The sequence below is a fragment of the Bubalus bubalis genome, chromosome 1 (genome assembly GCF_019923935.1).
Source record: "Bubalus bubalis isolate 160015118507 breed Murrah chromosome 1, NDDB_SH_1, whole genome shotgun sequence".
Lineage (NCBI taxonomy): Eukaryota > Metazoa > Chordata > Mammalia > Artiodactyla > Bovidae > Bubalus > Bubalus bubalis.
In genome coordinates this window covers 117,366,623-117,388,290 of record NC_059157.1, presented here as the reverse complement: position 1 = coordinate 117,388,290, position 21,668 = coordinate 117,366,623, and the positions used below count along the sequence as shown (strand labels likewise).

At 45.1% G+C, this 21,668-nt stretch overlaps 1 protein-coding gene and 1 long non-coding RNA gene across 6 annotated transcripts in view; one reads left to right on the top strand and one right to left on the bottom strand.

Moving 5' to 3' along the window:
• Positions 1-3,352: 3,352 nt before the first annotated feature.
• Positions 3,353-4,691, bottom strand: LOC102411445. Of its 3 annotated transcripts, none has more exons than XR_003109494.2 (3): positions 4,553-4,691; positions 4,113-4,154; positions 3,353-3,788 (listed from the first exon to the last, which is right to left on the bottom strand). It is a non-coding gene; the product is annotated as an uncharacterized LOC102411445 (long non-coding RNA). The 3 variants fall into 3 exon arrangements; XR_003109488.2 differs by having other exon boundaries at positions 3,353-3,770; XR_003109490.2 differs by lacking the exon at positions 4,113-4,154 and having other exon boundaries at positions 3,353-3,770.
• A 110-nt stretch (positions 4,692-4,801) lies between these two features.
• Positions 4,802-21,668, top strand: part of BDH1 (3-hydroxybutyrate dehydrogenase 1) — a 36,119-nt gene continuing 19,252 nt past the window's right edge. Inside the window, exons 1-6 of one of the 3 annotated variants that reach the window (XM_044943269.2) lie at positions 4,891-5,116; positions 7,794-7,848; positions 9,167-9,270; positions 11,811-11,937; positions 17,639-17,711; positions 18,391-18,501. In XM_044943269.2, coding sequence (XP_044799204.1) covers positions 11,855-11,937; positions 17,639-17,711; positions 18,391-18,501 — 267 coding nt within the window. In that variant the 5' untranslated portion in view covers positions 4,891-5,116; positions 7,794-7,848; positions 9,167-9,270; positions 11,811-11,854. Of the gene's footprint in view, positions 5,117-7,793; positions 7,849-9,166; positions 9,271-11,810; positions 11,938-17,638; positions 17,712-18,390; positions 18,502-21,668 lie in introns of all 3 variants that reach the window. The other 2 variants (XM_006047525.4, XM_006047526.4) reach the window with 2 other exon arrangements.

Below are 21,668 nucleotides of genomic sequence, written 5' to 3'. Positions count from 1 at the left end.
GTTGAGAATTTTGTCCCATATTTTTGTCTTTCAAAGTTGATATGATCAGTTAGGACCTATAATTTCTTTTTCTAGTTGAGGGCATCAGATCTTGCCATCTGTATTGTACTTACTGAAAGAAATCTCAGTAGAACAAAGCAATTCCAGTTTCTGTTAAGATTACTCACAAAACAATGCCCAACTGGTTACAAAAACTTCTGTACTCCAAATAGCTTTATAAACTTGGATTTTTATCCTTTTTCAAAGCAAGAAACTTAGAAGAGTTGGTGGTGTGCTAAAAGTCCTTTGAGTAGGACAGACTTGTGTGGGCTCTGTCTCTGACACTTTCTAGCTGTGTTGCTGTGGGCAATTATTTGACCTCTTTGGGCCTCAACTTTCTTGGATGGAAAATGGGAATAATCTTGGGTCACTTTTAGGACTGCTGCAGAGATTATGTGAAATAATGCACACAAAGCACTTGGTATAGTGTTTGGTATCCAGTGATCAGTCATCAGCTGCTAAGTCGTGTTACTGAAGACAAGGACCCCATTACTGTGTTTTTACTATGTTCCCAGCACAAAGCAGGATGCCTGGGATCTAAGGGCTCAGTTGAACTAAGCTGCATGAAGGAAGGAGTTTCAAGTAGTGCTATAGCTTGGGGTGGACAGGCAGAGGTAGAAACACAGTTGTTTTTTATTTCCTCATACTTTTCCCTCTTCAAAGATCCCAATTACCTCAAAATAACTTTGGCTAAATTTCCAAACTGTTCCCCCTCTGCAATACACACACACAAAGAAAAGAAATCTCGCAAACCTGCAGCTTAAACAATCATTTTAATTACATACATTAATTAAATTTTATTTATTTAGTGTCAAGAGACAGAAAGGGAGTGGGGATAGGGATGCCTGATACACCTTTTTTTCCCCATAAGGTCTAAGTCCTTGTTTTACTTACTTACTTGTTCATTCATTGCAGGGAGAAGGTTTTACTTACTTACTTGTTCATTCATTGCAGGGAGAAGGGCCTCCAGTTCTCATCCATGGGTAGAATTCAGTGTTATAGTCACGTTAGGATCAGGGCTCTCTTGCACACTAGATTCTGAGCACCACAGCTTTGTTTAGAATAGTACATTGGGTTTTTTCTTTCCTTCACTGTCAATTATAGAAAAAGCTACTCAACACTTCTAAAATTCTGCAGATTAAGGACATGATTTCTAGCCAAAAAGAACTTTTTAAAAAAATGAAAACTCAGTTGTATCAAACAAATGGGAGGCCTCCAGGGTCTGGGAGGGTAAACGGTGTTGTGCTGATTCTCTATTGCCCAGGAGAACTCAGCACAGAGCACTGCCCTCATGATTTCCTGGAGGGCTCCCAGGTGGCCAGCTAAGGGCAGGGTTTAGCCTGCACCATCTGGTGTTGGGGGCTCCTTGTGGCTCAGACGGTAAAGAATCCCTGTGCAATGCCAGAGACCTGGGTTCCATCCCTGGGTCAGGAAGATCCCCTGGAAGAGGGAATGGCTACTCACTCCGGTATTCTTGCCTGGAAAATCTCACAGACAGAGGAGCCTGGTAGGCTACAGTCCATAAGGTCGCAAAGAGTCAGACATGAATAAGCAACTAACACACACACAAACATATGTTTGTTTTTGGACACTTAACACTGAAGGAAGAGAAGAGCAGGGGCATTCAGAGATGGGGCAGGGCCAGGTCTATCAGAGGAGGGCTGGGACTTGGGAGGATGAATGACTAGCCTGAGCTGGGATTTAAGAAACTCCTACTTGTGAACATGGAAGCAATTGGGACCTAATAGAGGGACAGGAGCAAACACTGGGGCTCTCTGGGAAGGGAACCATTAAGCCAATGGTTAATCCAAAAGAAGCATCTCAGCCCACCTTTCAGGGTCATTCTCAGCAGACCTTTCCTGAGTTTGCTAATGAGGAATCCATTAGGAGGGGGGTCTCTTGAGGGGGCTTCATCCTGAGAGTCAGGATGTTACCCTTCTATAGACCCTGTCCTGAAGCCTCACCAGAACACTCAACTACACTTACAAGCCCCTCTTTCAGAAGAGTTACAGGACCTCTAAGGATTCATTTAGCTTACATACATGTCTCATTTCCCTTCTTGAGGGCTGGGACTAAGGGCTGTTTCCTCGCAAACCTAGTTTGGTAATTTGCAACAGCAGTCTCTTGATATTGAAATGAGATGAAGTGTGCTACGTGCCAAAGACCCTGGCCTGAGACCTTATATCTGAGCAGAGGAACTGCTTTCACGGTGGGCGTGGGGCAAAAAGTAGACATAATCTTGGCAACATGCTGCGTTGGGAATGACCTGGGCCCCACCCTGTCTCTGCTTCCATGTTCAACTCCAGAGCTGAAAGTTTCTTCAGTTTGCAGGTCAGCAGTCAGGACCTCCCTTGGAAGGAGGGAAAAGCTGTAAGGTGGGGCTGAGAACCGCTTTGTTCAACCCTAACCTAGACCCCGCCCTTCAGCTGGTCTGTCTTTTGGAAGTCTGAAACTTCCTGCCTGCCTCCAAGAGCTTATTAGTAAAGCCTCTGCCTACAATGCGGGAGACCGGGGTTCAATCCCTGGGTCGGGAAGATCTCCTGGAAAAGGAAATGGCAACCCACTCCAGTATTCTTGCCTGGAAAGTCCCATGGACAGAGAAGCCTGGTGGGCTACAGTTCATGGGGTCGCAAAGAGTCGGACACAACTGAGCTACTTCACTCACTCACTCAGCGGGGAGGGCAACTGGGGAATAAAAAGAACAAAAGCTCAAACAGAACAAATGGATTCTTCATCAGCAGACTTGGGGAAGGTCTGCTGAGAATACCTGGAAAGTTGGGCTGAAATGCCTCTTTTTTTGGTTGCCTGGGTCTTTTGTGTTTTATAAAATGTTATTCAAGTAGAGTTGATTTACAATGTTGTGTTAGTTTCTACTGTACAGCAAAGTGATTCAGCTGTACATATATACATTATTTTTAAAAATATTTCTTTGGCTGCATTGATCTTAGTTGCAACACCTGGGATCTTTGTTGCATCATGTGGGATCTTTTGTTGCTGGGCGTGGACTCTTTAGTTGTGGCACGTGGGCTCAGTAGCTGTGGCACATGGGCTTAGTTGCTCGGTGGCATGTGGGATCTTACCTCCCTGACCAGGGATTGAACCAAGGTCCCGTGCATTGTCAGGTGGATTCTTAACCACCACTGGACCACCAGGGAAGTGGTTACATTCTTTTTCATATTCTTTTCCATTACAGTTTATCACAGGATATTGAATTTAGTTCCCTGTTGAGATGCCTCTTTTGCACTAACCATTGGCTTAATCTGGGATCCACCCCTACTCCCCCGCCCCCACAAAAACAGATTCTGAACAAGAATTTGTATTAGGTAGTTTATTTGGGGGAATGAATCCCAAGGAACAGGACTGGAGGACTGGTAAGAGTCAAACAGTCAAGGCAGGAAAGAAAAAGGCAATCCAAGGGTGGATTACTGAGCTGATTAAGTTGGACACTACCACGGGCAGCCAGGGTTCTGTCATCTTAGGTGCTGTACAAAATGTACCTTGTAACTGCCCACGGAAGAGTGGAACATTTCTCCACCAGCTTCTGTTCGTTTTGGTTAGAGGTTGTCCAAGGACGTGTTAATTCCTTTGTACTTCCAGGTTTATGTCAGAATGGGCTGTGGCTTCTTGCAGGGGTCCAGACTGCAGTGACAGAGAAGCCCTGAGATATCAAGTACAGCTGAAGCAAGGTCCTCTCAGGTTACATCTGTATGTAGCAGGCTGCCACAGCAAAGCTGGAATAAAAAGATGGGCTGGGAAGGTGTGAGGTCAGCCACAAATGGAGTCAGATAGACATAGACACGTCAATTGTCCTGCCTTCCATAAATAGAACTTTATTTCCATAAATTCTCAGTCCAAAGGTAGGAAGGAAGTATGTTTTTCCTGGGTGGAAATATTAACTCTTTAGTCAACTGCTTTTGAAGCAATGCATAACCCTCAAAGTATAATCTGGTGACCCAACATAGCTATCTATGTTATGGCAGTGGCATGCTGTACCAGTGACTATTCTAAAAAACACCACTGAAGCAAGCTTGAGTCTGTCTATGAAATGGGTACAGAAATACAAGAGTAACTACCTTTACGTTTCTCCGGGTCCTCGAAGCTCTACCTGCCAGGAGCTGGAGATAAAGCAAGAAGACAGACTCAGCCCTCAAGAAGCTCACATAACCTGGAGCTGAGAGGTTTCTTTAAAGCCCCACAGGGCCCTCACTTCCTTCCTGTTTTCATCTGCCTGGTCCCTTTCCAATCAGTTCTCCGTAATTTGACCTAAACATAGGTCTGCCACTAATTTGCCAAGACAGCTTCCTTCTCCTCAGTTGGTTTCTCATCCAGGAAACTTGGCAGGGAAGCTTGACTTGTGGAGATCAGCCTCCAGTGTTCCTTTGTTGAAACTCTGGGAAGCTGTGCTATTCTTAAATCTTTTTTTTTTTTTTTAACCCATTGGAATAACAAAATTTTAAATTAATTTCATCTGATCAAAAGACAAACTTTAAAACCAACCAACCAACCCACCTACCTCAATGAGCTCGAGACAGTAAATAGGCATACGTCCTGGAAGGCGCCTCAATCTCACCAGCTTTCCTCACTTCCTGGGGCGGCATCTTCGCCTTCCTACCCATACATACCCCCGGGGTGGTCTTTCCCCGCTCGCTCCAGAACCAGGATGGCGGTGGAGGAGATCTGAGCGTGGTTTAGGGGTAAAGGACGGTCAGCAAGGGGTTAATCCCGGGCTAGGCGCCTAAAGAATAGAGTTACCCTCCGCGGGATGGGGGCTGTGCCTGGCGCCCCAGGACAAAGAAGGCGGCGCGGCGCGGAGCGCTCCCCGCCCTGGCAACGCCCGCCGTCGGGCTCCGCCCCGCGCAGCCCTACGGCTGAGCCACTGTCTGTAGGCGCACCCCGGCAGCTGAGGGTGGAGGCAGCAGGAGTGAGAGCGGGTAAGGGTCTTCGAGAAGGAAACGGCGGTAGCGCCCCAACTCGGTGGTACGGGACGCGAGCGCGGGTGCCTGCGAAGCTCCAGGTTATCGCGAACGCGCCAGCTGAGCCCTCTGTAACTGGAGCCCCCGCGCCAGTTTGTTTTGGGGTAAGAGGAGGGGTCCGCACCTCTGCAGTTCAGGGGTGATGAGCGGGCGCCCCTAAACCGGCATGATGATTGGCTTGGTTTGGATTTGCTCTGCCCTTAAGCCGGGTCGCGGGGATGCGGGTGGAGAAGGGGCACCACATCCTGTAGGCTGGGCCCTGCGAACAAGGCCGGGGTAAAGGTGTAAAAAGATGTATCGATCCCGTCCAGACCTGCCTCAACCCCAGGTAATCCTCATCCTCCGCCCTCCCGGCCTGAAGGTTATTATTCGGAATAATGTGCTCGGTCGGAGGAGACCCAGGTTGAACATGTGGCGCTGAGTCTCCCAAGTGAAACCCTCAGCACTTATTCTTCTTTGCCGCCGCATTTAACAGAAGGCGAGCGCAGCCACAAGGGAAGAAACCGGTCCAAGGTCACATGGTAGTCGGAGACCGAGCCAGGACCGAAGCCAGTAGGACTGCTTTCTGGCCCGAGCCCCCGCATCTCTCCCGGCCTGCCCCGCATCCTCGTCCTCCTTCCACGTCCTCCACCAGGCTCTGTTCTCGGGGACTTGGTGGTGGTGGGAGTGCTTCCTCCCTTCCTGCGGCACCCTCGGGAAGGATGCTGGACAGCAGTCGGGCCGCCGGTCCAGCTTCCTCGAGCACGAGCTGAGCCGGCTGTTGCTGGAGGACCGCACAGGCCGCAGGACCGAGGGAGGAGGAGGACCGAGCAAGGTGGAGGCGCCGCGGGAGCCGGCGGGAGATGCTGGGGGGGTGGTGGGCCCGGGCGGAGCAAGGCCGGGAGCCTCAGTAGCCCGCTGGCGCCGGCATAGCACAGCTGGGTCTGGGCGGTGCCGTCTCAGCCAGTGGGAGCGCGGCTTGGGCCGAGCCCCTCGGCTGCTCGCCTCTGGTAGGCGGGAAGGCGCGGCAGCCCTGCGATTGGCCGAGCTGCCCCGGACGCGCGGCCAGAGCGCGCGCAGCGAGTTGGCGCCTGCGCGTCTCTGGCGTCCCACGCTCTCCCAGCGCGCTGGGGCTTGTCTGAGACAGGGCTCAGGGCGGTCTGTGCGCCTCGGGGCCGCGCCCGGCTGGGGGAGGGTATTCTGCCGCGCGCCACGTTAAGCGCAGTTGATCTCTGCGTGTTTTTTTCCAACCCGTCTGCCAAAATGTGCCCCAAGTCAGCTGATGTAAAGTCACCTTCTAACCCTGCGAGAGGCTGCAGAGGCAAACATTTAGTTACGGTGGGCTTCCGACTGCCAGGATCCTTTATGACGCATCAAGTATCTTCCTTTCTACCAGAGCATTGGAGCCCCGCCCTGTACAGGGCATATACCTGTGGCGGGCGAGGAAGCTGACCTTTGAAATGTGTGTAGCTCTAGTATTCTCTCAATACATATTTAAAGAGCGGCTGCTTCCTGTCAGACACCAGAGTAGTCATTTTGGGGGAACCTTAGACCAATCAAACAACACGTAGGTCCTGTTTGTGGGGCAGTCACAGTCCAGGTTGAGACTGGTGATCAGATGGGGGCTGTGAATGGTTATAAACAAGATATCTTTAATGCTACCCAGCCTAGGTTAAGTGCAATTTCCGAGACGCATAAGGAAAGAGTGAACTGCAAATATGGATGAGATTGATTTTTGATTTAGGGGATCAGGAAAGGTTTCTTGAAGGAGATTATTTGAATCAGGGCTTGCTGGATGAAGGAGACCTCAGATTAGGTATAGGATGAGCAAGGCAGGAAAATTGGAAAGTACAGGCTTATTGAGAGATGATGTAGCAAATGGTATGAGTAGATGAGAAAAGCATAGTTGGAGATAGAATTTGGAGGGGCCTAGTGAGGACCAGGGTGTCGGGCTTGTACATTCTGATTTGAAATGTGGTAAGCACTTCTGAATAGGATGCTCCTTAAACTACCAGTTGTACTGATGCCTCTTTTTTTAACATCTGCACGAAAAAATCTTGGAAATATCTTTGATTCTTTCTTCTTTCATACCCTACATTTAATTTGTCAGTAAATTACAGTGGGCTTTCTCTTCAAAACACAGCCAGACTTTGACCTCGTCTAATTGGCTCTGTGGTTTCCACCAGCATGGTTTCCTCCATGGCAGCCCTTTATATATATATCTCCAGGGAGTACCTCTTCACATTTTGCTGAAATTGTGCAGTACACAAACTGCATGGCTGTACATTATGGTCCTGGATTATTGCCATAGCTTCTAAATGATCTCCTTGCTTCTGCCCTTGTCCATCCTCAGTCTATTCTTAACCCAGTGAGAGTTATATTAAAATATAAGCCCAACATGGTATTCCTCTGCTGCAAACTCTCTTAAAGCATTCAAATATTATGTGCCTACTGTGTACTGGTCTGACTTGAATTTGGTAGGCAAGCCCTGTTCTCCTAGGGATGGAATGGCTGCTTAATCTGGTGGTTGTAATTATAGCCATTTTGACAGCTCTGGTAGCACTTTCATTTGGGGAAAGACAGATGTTTCCTTGACAGATGTGAAGAGGGAGAGGCTCATGTTCCTGTTATGATTACGAGGTCTGCAGTGTGCCATTCTCAGAATATCAGGCAAGCTTAAGAATTGATGATAGTGTCTGCAGAAAGAACCTGCTTTCAGTGTGTTTTCACCAATATTGTTTTGGCTGCAACTGATTTTAAGCATGCTTAACACAGAGAGTAAGGACATCACGTGCCTTACAGAGCTGAAGACGAGGGCAGCCCAGTCTCAAGAGCAGATCTACCCCCAGGAGGCTCTGTAAGTTTTTTTTCTCTCTTCACTTCCATCTCTGTTTCTATCTACATGTGTGCCTGACTTTTTTCTCTTTGCAGATTGGCTTTCTCCATCTCTCACTCTCTGGCTTCAGGCTCAATGTCACATAGCTGCCTATCTGCCTTTTCCAGCTCCAGCAGTCAGGTCACATGTCTGTGCCCCACGAGGCTGATTTGCTTGCTTTCACAGTGCCAGGAAACAGAATAATGGGTTCATCTGGGGTCGCGTGTCTCTCCCTGATATAGTCTTCCATGGCCAGAGAGTAGGGGCGGGGGGTGGTCCTCACTGCACAACTACAGCATCAGAGGCCAAACGCTGTATACAATAGGCAAGTCTGGAAGGACAGGGATCAGGTGAGCAAGATGGACACCCAAAATTTGGCCACTGCAGAGAGTGTGATGTATTCTCTGAGAAGAATTGGCCATCACCTAAGTCTAATCGGGTGACTAGAATCTGTTGGACTAATCCAAGTGTCTGTGTTAGGTTTGCCTTTGCTGAACTGAGTTTTAAAGTTAAATCCTTGGCTTTTATTGAAGGTCCCTGTTAAAGGCAGCTATATAAAAGTCACTTCTGCATTTATGATAAAATGATAGGGAGAACATCATCTATAATATCGTTTAGTGTTCCTTCAGGCTTTTGTTTCTGAATAGTTCTCTCTCTAAGGAATAATAGGCATCTTTTTAAAATAAGGGCTTTAAAAGTTCTCATATTTCCTCTTTGCTTCACGTCAAGGAAACCCCCATTAACTGTATAGTTAACATGCATAGCTGAGCTGAGCTGAAATTTTCAGGCAAGATTATACTAAAAGTGATCAGAAGGAAAACAGCCAAAGGATAATAGACACCTGTCTGGTGAGATCTCAAACTCTGATTCCCACAGTGGCCAGGCAGTTAACAGAGGTGATATGGGTAGGCTTAAAATAGTAAGTACAAACTTTTTGTATTGAGTTCAGGCATAACATAGCTGCCTTGTTACATTGCCTTTTAAAACATGAGGCTGGCCAAACAAAATAGCCAAATAGAGTATGTTAGAAACTGGCTGCCGGTTGTCAGACCTTGGAGTCTCACACCACTTACTGACTTTGAGTGCCTCAGTGTGGAGTCCTTGCATAGGATGCTTCTTTGCTTAAACCCAGCTTGCCCTCTGCAGTGAAACAGGACCTCCCCCTCCCACTTGTTAGTACCAGGGCCCATGAACTCTGGGTTCTCTTTTCTGCCTAAGTATTGCTTCCTGAATTCCTGTTTGTTGCTGATGCCCTGCCTTTTCTGAGGATGTCAGTACCGGGAATGTTTGCCACTTGCAGGAGACACCTTGACCCTGAGCACCGGAGGGCAACCAGCTGTGTCCTCTGCAAGATCTTCCTGTCAGAATGTAGCAAGTGAGCCTGGCATCAAGACAAGGATGCAGGCAGGTGTTTTTTGTTTTTTTTGAGACAGTATACTTTGTGTGGGTTACACATGGGTTTTCATTGACAGTGGAAAGGAGGTACCCTTGAGAGTAGACCTAAATGTTCTCAGAAAAGTTTCCCCCAGATTCCAGAATACTTGAGCATTTTGATTTTACAGCTGTATTTTATTTTATAAATTTGGTCCCCCTGGAGCAACTAACGAATTCAAAGCTAAAGAGATGGTCTCCACCCCCCACAGGGGCTCTGCCTGTCCCCTTGAAGCACCTGCTTCCTACAACCATTTCTGTTTCCAAACCAAAAGGCAAGTGAGTGGCATCTCAAGTTTGAGAAGCTAGTATTTACAGAGGCTAAAGCCCAGCACAAGACACTAAGATGACAAACCACCCTGAAGAGTGTGCAGCGGTTTCACTGCCTGTAGCATTGTATTTGGAGTGAAAATAGCAACATATTTAAGAAATGTAAAAGTACAGAAGAAAAAAGATCTAAAATTCTGGTATTTTGTATATAAGACGACAGTGTGAATAGTGCATTATTAAAGGGGCTGAGTTTTTATGCACTTTAAGCTATTTTGATGCCAGAACTTTTAGATGTGGCTGACTTGAAGGAAAATAAAGTTGAAAAGCAGCCCTTTATTTGGAGATGACATTGAGGCATTCTCTGCCACAGGCATTGAGCAGAAGGGATGGAAAGGGCTTGAATTATAAACAACTGGATTTAAAATTACCCAGTGGCGGTGACCTCAGACTCCAGTCCTGGCGGGAGGAGGTGGAGATGTGTGTGCTCAGCCAGCTGCTCCGTACTTGGGCAGGGTGGGGGGTAGGGGCACCCCCTTAAAGAATCTGAGCCCAGCATGGGCCTGTGCCTTCCATGAAGGGCTAGTCTGTGGGTGTATAGGGGGTGGGCTTCAAGCCCACAGCTCAGCCCCACTCAGCAGAGACTCGCTGAGTGCCTCCTCCGTGTCGGGTTTCTTCCAGGCACGGGGAGTTCAGTGGTGACCAAGATGGACCAGGTGCCTGGCCTCACTGAGGCTGGAAGGGAGAGATCAAGTAACGAAACAAGAGAATGTTGGATTGAAGAGTGATCTTACGGAGAGCAATCCCTGCGTGCTGCATGGGGGGTTGGGGCAGCCTCTCCGAAGTCAGAAGGGTGAGAAGGACCTAGTCATCCAGTGTGAGGAAAGGCAAAGTCCAGGGCCTCGAGGCGAGAAAGAGCTTGGCGTGTGTTCAGGTCAGCGTGGCAGCAGCACAAGTGCAGGGGAGGGCAATATCGAATAGGAAGGGAGGCAGAGGCAGACTCCAGAAGGCGTGGGAAGGAGGGGGAGGTTTCTAGGCCAGGGAGTCACACAACCTGACTGGTGTTAGAAAGATCATTCTGGCTGCAATGCTGAGACTGCTGTGTGGCAAATAAGGGCAGGAGTGGAAGCAAGAGCCTACTGCACAGTCTGGAAGGATCACACAAGACAAAAAGCCCTATATATTGCTGTCCCAAGGATTAAACAGATGGAACACCTCCACCTGCCTCCTACAGTGAACACTGTGGGGGTTGGCCAGTCAATGAACTTATTTCAGACCTAGAACCAGGTGGCTGGTTATCAGATTAGGGTGGCAGCAAGATGGCAGGGGAGGAGCTGCATCTCAGGCAGAGCCTTGTTACTGATAAGGGCAGTCTAACCCAACACGGGCAGGTGTGCCGAGAGACTAGGACAGTTCACCAGGAAAAGGGCAACAGCTCCCCTGAATGTGGCTGCCTGGCCTCAACTCCCTCCCCGCCTCCCTCTCCTTCCCTTAGGCCAGGAGGGGTCACTAGAGGGGAATTAACCAGAGCAGGAGGGCACCTAGTGCACACGCTGATCAACAGTTCATAATGCACAACTAGTCACTGTGCTGAGTAGACTAAAGGTGACGCTAGTGATACATGGTCTTGTTGCAACAAGGTTGACTTAACCTGAAAAGGGAGTGGTAGGGTGGTGGGAGAGACTGTGTGTGTGTGTGTGTTTTAATTTAGATTAATTAGAGCATGTCTCATTTTGTAGCTCTAGTCTCCATGCTGTGATGAGTTTTGCGGAGAGAGGTGGAGAGCTAAATCAAATAATACGTGGCCCTGGGCTGGAGAAACTGCATGTGGGGTCACGTGGACAAATTGAGGTGGATGTTTTGCTGGATATGGGGAACACAGACTAGAGAATGGGACTCATGGAGTTGGGCTCGCTGAGGGCTCAGGTCCCCAAGTGCCCCACTGGTTGCTGCACAGTCTGTTTTGAGGGTCGCTGATCTGGCCGGGTGATGATTCATCCAGGGTTGCCCCATGAGTTTGTACATAGCCAGAGCCAGAACCCAGGTTTTTAGATGTTTCAGCTGACTCTTTCTATCAGATGAGGCTGTAGCTTGCGAGGAGGGTGGAAGGCAGGAACTGTCTGGTGCCATAACTGGACCTGGGTAGAACAGAGCCCAATTTGATTTTTACAACCTGGAAGGAACATGGCCACTCCTGCCCAAAGCCCAGAAGGCAACAGGCAATGAGGGTGCTTTTTGTGTTTCAGAACCCACCAGGAGGAGCCTGACCATTCTGCCTTTTGTGGCCACAATGCTAACAGCCCGCCTCTCCAGACCCCTGTCACAGCTTCCAAGGAAAACCCTGAATTTCTCTGATAGAGAAAATGGGACAAGGTAAGACAGTGAAGGGTGGAGATAGCCTTGACGGTACACTTTCTGGGTAAAGCAGAGCTCTTCACGCATAATAAGGTCTGACTCTCAAAGGTGTCTGTCAGTACCCACCGTCTACCAGCAAAGGACACGCAATGGTGTCCTTGGAAGACAGAGACCTTCCCACAAGGTCTATGCCCACAAGGCATAGAAGAATATTTTTCATCAGATTTTTTTTTTTATTTTGAAATAAGTCTACATTTGTAAAAAGTTGCAAAAATAGTACAAAAATATTCCGTATCCCCTTTACCTAACTTTTACCTAACTTTTACCTAACTTTCCCAAATGTTAATGTCTTACAAAACATAGTACATTCATAAAAAACCAGGAAATTACCACTGATATCATACTATTAACTACAGACTTGATTCAGATGTCATCAGATAGCTCACGAATACAGCTTTTCCTAGTCTAGGATACAAACCAGGGTCCCCATTCCATTTAGTTGTTATGTCCCCTTACTCTCCTCCTGTTGAAAGGTTGCTGCTGCAAGACGTGTGTTATGCCGGGATTCGTGACCTCCAGATGAGAGGATTTTGATCCAGGGTCAGAGAGGAGGCTTGACTACTTGGAGCTTTTTGTGTAGCAAAGTTTTATTAAAGTATAACAGAGATATGGAAAGCTTCTGACAGACATCAGAAGGGAACAAAAAGAGTGCCCCCTTGCTAGTTTTTAGCAAGGTGTTTTATGTCTGTTAGAAAGCTAGTATCAGGTAAGAGAGACACTTCCACGCTGAGGGAGTTGCACCAGGCCCCTCCCACAATATGCAGTTGTGAGATAGGATCGAACAAGGTGTATCATCCTCCGGCCTTGAATCAATTGACATGAATATTGGTTTGTTGAGCCATTATCAACCCAAGGTTTGAGAAAAGAAAAAAAAGAATAGTCTTAGGCAGAACCGGTTTCCACAACAGAGAAGGGAAAAAAAAAAGTCTGCCACTTGCAGTTCTGGCCTTCCTACCTGTTACCCACTCACTATGGGGGTCAGTTCCTCAGTCTCTGTCATGCATGACCTTGATACCCTGGAAGAAAATGTCTCTCAGTGTGGGTTGTGTGCTGTCCTTATGTTAGGATTCACCTAGAGACCAGTCCTTTTTAAAATCTCACTCGTGAAACCAGTTAACTAAAATGTCGCAAAACTTCACTGAATTGTGTGATTTAGAGAAAGCATTGAGTTGGCCAGAAAAAAAATTATTGCAAACTGACTTGTTGCCAGATTTTCTCTAACCCACTTCCCCATATTCAAATCTATCCACTCAAAGTTGGGGGTTGTATTACACCAGGTATAATGTATATATATTACACCTGGGTGCATTATACCAGGTGCTACTGCTTGTACCCAGCTGTCTGGGACAAATTTGGGTTTTTCTGTAACAGCTTACGACAAACTCAAACAAACTTTTTTGCCAACTCAATACAAATTAAACAAGCAACTCTTCTTTGAGAGCTTCTGGAAATTGCCTTTTCCAAGAGTATTCCATGTGCTCTGCTACCTCAGTTTCTTCTTTTGCAGCCAGAGCAAGGGAAAAATAATGCCTTTTTCTTTCTCTTATTTGAGAGGAGTAAAATCAAGTGGCAGGTTAAATTCAGAGTCCCCGCAACTAGAAAATGGATGGTTATTTTCCGTGCCAACGTGTGCTCTCTGGCGAAGTAGAAATTTGCCATCGACAGCTAGATGTGAGCAGTAGCACCTGCTGTAATACACCCATATATATGATATATATGACACACCTGGTGTAATGCAACCCCCAGCTGTGAGTGGATAGATTTGAATATGGGGAAGTGGGTTACAGAAAATCTGGGAACAAGTCAGTTTGAAATAATTTTTTTTCTTGTTGTGACTTTTTGTAACTTTCTAAAATATCAAATAGTGCAAAGGGATGGCAGGGGACAAGCACAGTTCTGCCAGGGACACTTTGTCCTTTTTGTACAGCAAATCCTGGGATTATGGAAATATAGTGATTATTTAGATAAGGTCATTTAATTAATTTTGGGTGTAGTGACCTTACCATTCTACTCACGTGTGACCAGTGTCCTCACCAGAGGCTGTGTCAGAGAAAGCCAAATAGGGGCCTGGACTTACATTCTACCCCGCTAACCCCCGCACCCCCCGACCCAAGTAATAAGGCGCCCTCCCTGCCTGAGGTGGGGGTGGGGGAGTGTCAGAGGACATCTAGTGGAGAAAGAGAATCAGGACTTCCTCCACCTCTCAGGAGTAACCTGTACACCCCCACATACAATGGGGAGCAGCAATGAGACACTCTATCTCCTCACAGTCAGGAAGGTGTTGGTGGAGACCCAGTGGGGAGCCAGAACTCCCATCCATATCCAGTGGTAACTCTTTCCAATTTATTTTATGAAGCTAGTATTACCTTGATTCCAAAACCAGACAAAGACCATAAAAAACAGAGAACTACAGACCAATACCCCTCATGAATATAGATGCAAAATTCTTAAAATATTAGCCAATAGAATTAAGCAGTATATTAGACAGAGAAGGCAATGGCACCCCACTCCAGTACTCTTGCCTGGTAAATCCCATGGACGGAGGAGCCTGGTAGGCTGCATTCCATGGGGTCGCTACGAGTCAGACATGACTGAGCGACTTCCCTTTCACTTTTCACTTTCATGCATTGGAGAAAGAAATGGCAACCCACTCCAGTGTTCTTGCCTGGAGAATCCCAGGGACGGGGGAGCCTTGTGGGCTGCCGTCTCTGGGGTCGCACAGAGTCGGACATGACTGAAGCGACTTAGCAGCAGCGGTAGCAGCAGCAGTATATTAGAAGAATTATAAACCATGAAAAAGTGGATTTGTTTCAGGGATGCAAAGAATGGTTCACACTGAAAATCAATTAATGTAATCCACCAAATTGAAAGTCAAAGAAGAACAATCATATGAATCTATCAATGCAGAAAAAACAAAATTTAATACTCATTTGTGATTAAGAACTCTCAGAAAAATTGGCATAGAAGGAAACTTCCTGAACTTGATAAAGAGCATCTATAAAAACCCTTGCAGCTAGCATTGTATTAATATTTTCTGGTGAAAGATTGAATACTTTCCCCCTAAGATGGGCAGCAAGGTAACCGATTCACCATAGTGCAGTAAGGAAGTACAGTAAAGCAAGAAAAGTAAATAAAAGTCATACAGATTGTAAAAGAAGAAATAAAACTGTCCCTAATTTGCAGATTATATGATTGACTACATAGAAAATCCCGAGGAATCCACAAAGCACTCCCAGAACTAATAAGTGAGCTCAGCAGGACACAGAATATGTGATAACACACACATATCAGTCTTTTTCTATATCCTAGCAATGAGCTTGTGGATATAGGAATCTAAAACAATACCATTCATAGTTGCTCAAAAGAATGAGTTACTTGGATATAAATATAACAAATTACACACGATTTGTACATTGAAAACTACATAATGCTGATGAAAGAAATCAAAGATCTAAATAAATGGAGACCCACACTATGTTTAGAAATTGAAAGGCTCAAAAGAGTAAAGACATTGATTTCCCCTAAACTGATACACAAGTTTGGCATAATTTCTATAAAAATTTCAGTCAGATTTTTATAGATAAAGACAAGATTATTCTAAAACTTATATGAAAAGGCAAAGGAAATAGAAGAGTAAAAACCATTTTGAAAAAGAAAAATAAGGTGGGAATGCATGGTTCAGTGAAACAGAGAATCCAGAAACAGAGCCACACGGATTTGCTCAACTAGAATTTGACAAAGATCAGTTCAAAGAATTTGCACAATCAGTTCAATGGAGGAAGGATAACATTTTCAAAAAATGAGACTGCAGCATGGATATTCGCAGGCAGAGGCTTACCAACTTTGACTTAAGTTTCACATTTTATACAAAAGTTAACTCACAGTGGATCATGGGTTTAAATTGTAAAACAAAACTATAAAACTTTTAGAAAAAAAATAGGAGAAAATCATTAGTTTGGGGCATAGGCACAGAGTTCTGAAACTTGACACCAACCGTTTGGCCTTAAAAGGAAAAATTAAATAATCAGAGTCATCACAATGAAACACCATTTCTCTACATAAGATCCTGTTAAGAGGATGAAAAGACAAGTTATGAGCTAGGAGAAAATATTTGCATATTACATATGCAACAAAGGACTAGCATCTGGAACATATAATGAACTCTCAAAACTCAATAGTAAAAGAACAATCCAGTAAGAATATGCACAAAAGACATAAAGAGACGTTTTATCGAAAGGGATATACTGATGGCAGATAAGCACATGAAGAGATGTTCAACATTATTAGCCCTTAGAGAAATACAAATTAAGACCACAGTGGATATCTTTACACAGTTACCAGCATGGTTAAAATGAAAAATAGTGATACTGCGAAATGCTGGTGAGGATATAGAGAAACTGGATCACTCATACATTACTGCTGGGAATGTGGAATGCTATAGCCATTCTGGAAAACAGTTTGAAAGTCTGTTAAAAAAACTAAACATGCAACTACTGTATGACCCAGCAATTGCTCTCCTTGGCATTTACCCAAGAGAAAAACAAATTCACACAAAAGCCTATACAGGAATGTTCCTAGAAGCTTTATTTGTAATAGTCCTAAAAACTGGAAGCAACCCGGATGACCTTGGTCCATGGAATACAATTTAGCAATAAAAAGGAACAAATTATTGAAACGTGACAATCCGATGAATCTCTAGAGAATTATACTGGGTGAAAATAACCAACCCCAGGAATGTTAATGCTGTATGATTCCATTCTTGAAATGACAAAATTATAGAGGTGGAGAACAGATGAACGGATTAGTAGTTAGAGGATGTTGGAATGTGTGGCTATAAAAGAATAATGCAAGGGATCCTTGTGATGGAACTGTTCTGTATTTTCACTGCATATGTCAATGTCCTGGCTATGATACCGTACTAGAGTTGTGCAAAATGCTACCAGTAGGGGTAATTGGGTAAAGGGTACAGGACATCTCTCTGTATTATTTCTTAACTTTATGTGAATCTAAAATTATTTCAAAATAAAAAACTATCAGGAAGCCACATAAAATCTAAGGATTAAGACACTGAATTTGTACAAGGCTTTATTACCAAAGGGCTATTGCTGGAAGGCTCTCCCTACACAGTGGCAAAAATGGCCACTATGACTGCTAGCCCACTTTCTCCCAGACTAATAACCCTGGAGGAAACAGGCCCTCCTCAGTGGTATCAGCAGGTAGTCCTCAGGGGTTTGGGGTGGGAATAGTGGAATGCTCACTGATGCCTGAGGGTCTGCTGAGTTGCTTCTGCTCTAGAACAAGGGCTTCCCTCATAGCTCAGTTGGTCAAGAATCCGCCTGTGCAGGAGACCCCAGTTCGATTCCTGGGTCAGGAAGATGCCCTGGAGAAGACCCACTCCAGTATTCTTCAGCTTCCCTGGTGGCTCAGTTGGTAAAGAATCCACCTGCCAATGTGGGAGACCTGGGTTTGATCCCTCGGTTGGGAAGATTCCCCTGGAGAAGGGAAAGGCTACCCATTCCAGTATTCTGGCCCGGAGAATTCCATGGACTATACAGTCCATGGGGTCGCAAAGAGTCGGACACAACTGAGTGACTTTCACTTTCAGAACAAGGTCTGGTGTGACCGCAGCCTCTGGTCATGGCTTTCTTTCCTCTTTCAGAGGCTCGCTGCTGTTTTACTCTGCACCCTTTGTCCCTGTTGGCCATCGGACTTACGCTGCTTCAGTGGACCCGGTAAGTGGCATCCTGGCTACCTGGGAACCAGCCAGGTGGTCAGAGGCCTCCTTCTGGGCTCCCAGGCTCTAAGCCACCCTCAGAGCAAGGGCTTCCCTGCTTCCAGGGCACTCAGAGCCATCTGTCACTTGCTGAACAACCCCCAACCCCATCAAATGAAGTTAGGGGTTAAGAGTTTAGATTCTAAAATCTCTCAGGCCCAGTTTCAGTTCTGGCTTTATCACTAATGATGTTGGGTATTTTAAAATGTCTGTATCCTCACTTGAAACACGATGTAATAATCACATTTAGTGTATGGAGATATTGTGAGATTTAAAGTAATGCATGCATAGTGCCTTGCATGATAAGTACTCAATACTTGATGAGGAAGATGTCAGTAATGCTGGTGATGCTGATGATAGTGAATGCAGATGAGGAAACTGAGGTCCAGAAGGGAGGTGACTTTCTCAAGCAATGACACTAGTTGGTAGCAGAGTCTGGGTTAGAACCTGTCTCTTGATTCTGAGTCCAAGCATTTCTACTACACCATGGTGCTTCTCCAAACAGAAAAAACAGGTGGGGAGGACCAGGCCTGGCCCACTCAAGAAGCCCTAATTAATTGTTGCTGCCCAGAGGAGGCCTGGTCATTCAGCCCCCACAATCCTGGATTCCTAACGTGGAGTCTGACCTTTTGAAACAGGTTGGCAGCAAAGCTGTCCTGATCACGGGCTGTGACTCGGGATTTGGGTTCTCCTTGGCCAAGCATCTGCATTCAGAAGGCTTCCTTGTGTTTGCTGGCTGTTTGATGAAGGTAAGAGTTGAGTCATTTTCATCATCATTGTTATTTTTTGTAGGGTTTTAAAATTGTAGTCAAATACACATAGCATAAAATTTACCATCTTAACCATTTTTAAATGTATAGTTCAGTGGTAATAAATATATTCACATTATCGTGCAATCATCACCTCCATCATCCTCATAACACTTTTCATCTTGTGAAACTGAAAGTCTATACCTAATATAAACATTAACTGTCATTTTTCCCTCCCCTCCAGGCCCTGGTAATCACTATTACGGTTTCAGTCTTTATCAATTTGACTACTCTAAGTACCTCATATAAGTGGACTCATGCAATATTTGCCTTTTTGTGACTGGCTTATGTCACTTGGCATAATGTCCTCAAAGTTCATCCATGCTGTAGCATATTACAAAATTTCCTTTTTAAGGCTGGGTAATATTCCATTGTATGTATATATATTTTGCTTATCTGTCCATCTGTTGATGGACACTTGGGTTTCTTCCAACATTTTGGCTATTGTAAATAATGCTGCTATGAACATGGGTGTACAGATATCTCAAGATCCTGCTTTCAATTCTTTGGGGGTATATACCCACAAGTAGAATTACTAGATCATATGAAAAGCAAAATGGCTGTCTGAGGAGGCCTTACAAATAGCTGTGGAAAGAAGAGAAGTGAAAAGCAAAAGAGAAAAGGAAAGATATAAGCATCTGAATGCAGAGTTCCAAAGAATAGCAAGGAGAGATAAGAAAGCCTTCCTCAGCGATCAATGCAAAGAAATAGAGGAAAACAACAGAATGGGAAATGACTAGAGATCTCTTCAAGAAAATTAGAGATACCAAGGGAACATTTCAGGCAAAGATGGGCACAATAAAGGACAGAAATGGTATGGACCTAACAGAAGCAGAAGATATTAAGAAGAGGTGGCAAGAATACACAGAAGAACTGTAAAAAAAGATCTTCACAACCCAGATAATCATGATGGTGTGATCACTCACCTAGAGCCAGACATCCTGGAATGTGAAGTCAAGTGGGCCTTGGAAAGCATCACTACGAACAAAGCTAGTGGAGGTGATGGAATTCCAGTTGAGCTGTTTCAAATCCTGAAAGATGATGCTGTGAAAGTGCTGCACTCAATATGCCAGCAAATTTGGAAAACTCAGCAGTGGCCACAGGACTGGAAAAGGTCAGTTTGCATTCCAATCCCAAAGAAAGGCAATGCCTAAGAATGCTCAAACTACCACACAATTGCACTCATATCACACGCTAGGAAAGTAATGCTCAAAATTCTCCAAGCCAGGCTTCAGCAATACGTGAACCATGAAATTCCAGATGTTCAAGCTGGTTTTAGACAAGGCAGAGGAACCAGAGATCAAATTGCCAACATCCGCTGCATCATGGAAAAAGCAAGAGAATTCGACAAACATCTATTTCTGCTTTATTGACTACACCAAAGCCTTTGACTGTGTGGATCACAATAAACTGTGGAAAATTCTGAAAGAGATGGGTATACCAGACCACCTGACCTGCCTCTTGAGAAACCTATATGCAGATCAGGAAGCAAGAGTTAGAACTGGACATGGAACAACAGACTGGTTCCAAATAGGAAAAGGAGTACGTCAAGACTGTATATTGTCACCCTGCTTATTTAACTTCTATGCAGAGTACATCATGAGAAACGCTGGGCTGGAAGAAGCACAAGCTGGAATCATGATTGCCGGGAGAAATATCAGTAATCTAAGATACACAGATGACACCACCCTTATGGCAGAAAGTGAAGAGGAACTAAAAAGCCTCTTGATGAAAGTGAAAGTGGAGAGTGAAAAAGTTGGCTTAAAGCTCAACATTCAGAAAACGAAGATCATGGCATCTGGTCCCATCACTTCATGGGAAATAGATGGGAAACAGTGGAAACAGTGGCTGACTTTATTTTTTTGGGCTCCAAAATCACTACAGATGGTGATTGCAGCCATGAAATTAAAAGACTCTTGCTCCTTGGAAGGAAAGTTATGAGCAACCTAGATAGCATATTAAAAAGCCAGAGACATTACTTTGCCAACAAAGGTCCGTCTAGTCAAGGCTATGGTTTTTCCAGTGGTCATGTATGGATGTGAGAGTTGGACTGTGAAGAAAGCTGAGCGCCGAAGAATTGATGCTTTTGAACTGTGGTGTTGGAGAAGACTCTTGAGAGTCCCTTGGACTGCAAGGAGATCCAACCAGTCCATCCTAAAGGAGATCAGTCCTGGGTGTTCATTGGAAGGACTGATGCTGAAGCTGAAACTCCAATACTCTGACCACCTCATGCAAAGAGTTGACTCATTGGAAAAGACCCTGATGCTGGGAGGGATTGAGGGCAGGAGGAAGGGGACGACAGAGGATGAGATGGCTGGATGGCATCACCAACTCAATGGACATGAGTTTGGGTGAACTCTGGGAATTGGTGATGGACAGGGAGGCCTGGCGTGCTGCTATTCATGGGGTCACAAAGAGTCAGACACAACTGAGCGACTGAACTGAACTGAACTGAACTGAAAGGGTGTGAGGTGATACCTCATCATAGTTTTGGTTTGCGTTTCCCACACAAATTTTGATGTTGAGCATCTTTTGATGTGCTTATTGGCCATTCATATATCTTCCTTGGAGAAATGTCTATTGAAGTCCTTTTTTAATGGAATATTTTTGTTGTTGTTGTCGTAGGAGTTCTCTATATATTCTGGATATTAAGTCCTTACCAGATATGTGATTTGTAAATATTTTCTCCCACTCTATAGGTTGCCTTTTTATTCTGTGGATACTGTCTTTTGATATACAAAATTTAAAAATTTTTATGAAGTCCAATTTACCTATTTTAAATTTTGTTACCTGCACATTTGGTGTCATATCCAAGAAATCATTGCCAGATTCAGTGTCATGAAGTTTTGCTCTATGTTTTCTTCTAAGAGTTTTATTGTTTTGGGTCTTACATACGTGTAGGGTTTTGGTCCATTTTGAATTAATTTTTGTGTATGGTATTAGGTAAGGGTCCAATTTCATTCTTTTACATGTGGATATCTGGTTTTCCCAGCACCATTTGTTGAAAAGACTGTCCTTTCCCCTTTGAGTGGTCAAGGCACCCTTGTCAAAAATCATTTGACCATATGTATTACGGTTTATTTATGGGCTCTCTATTTTATTCCACT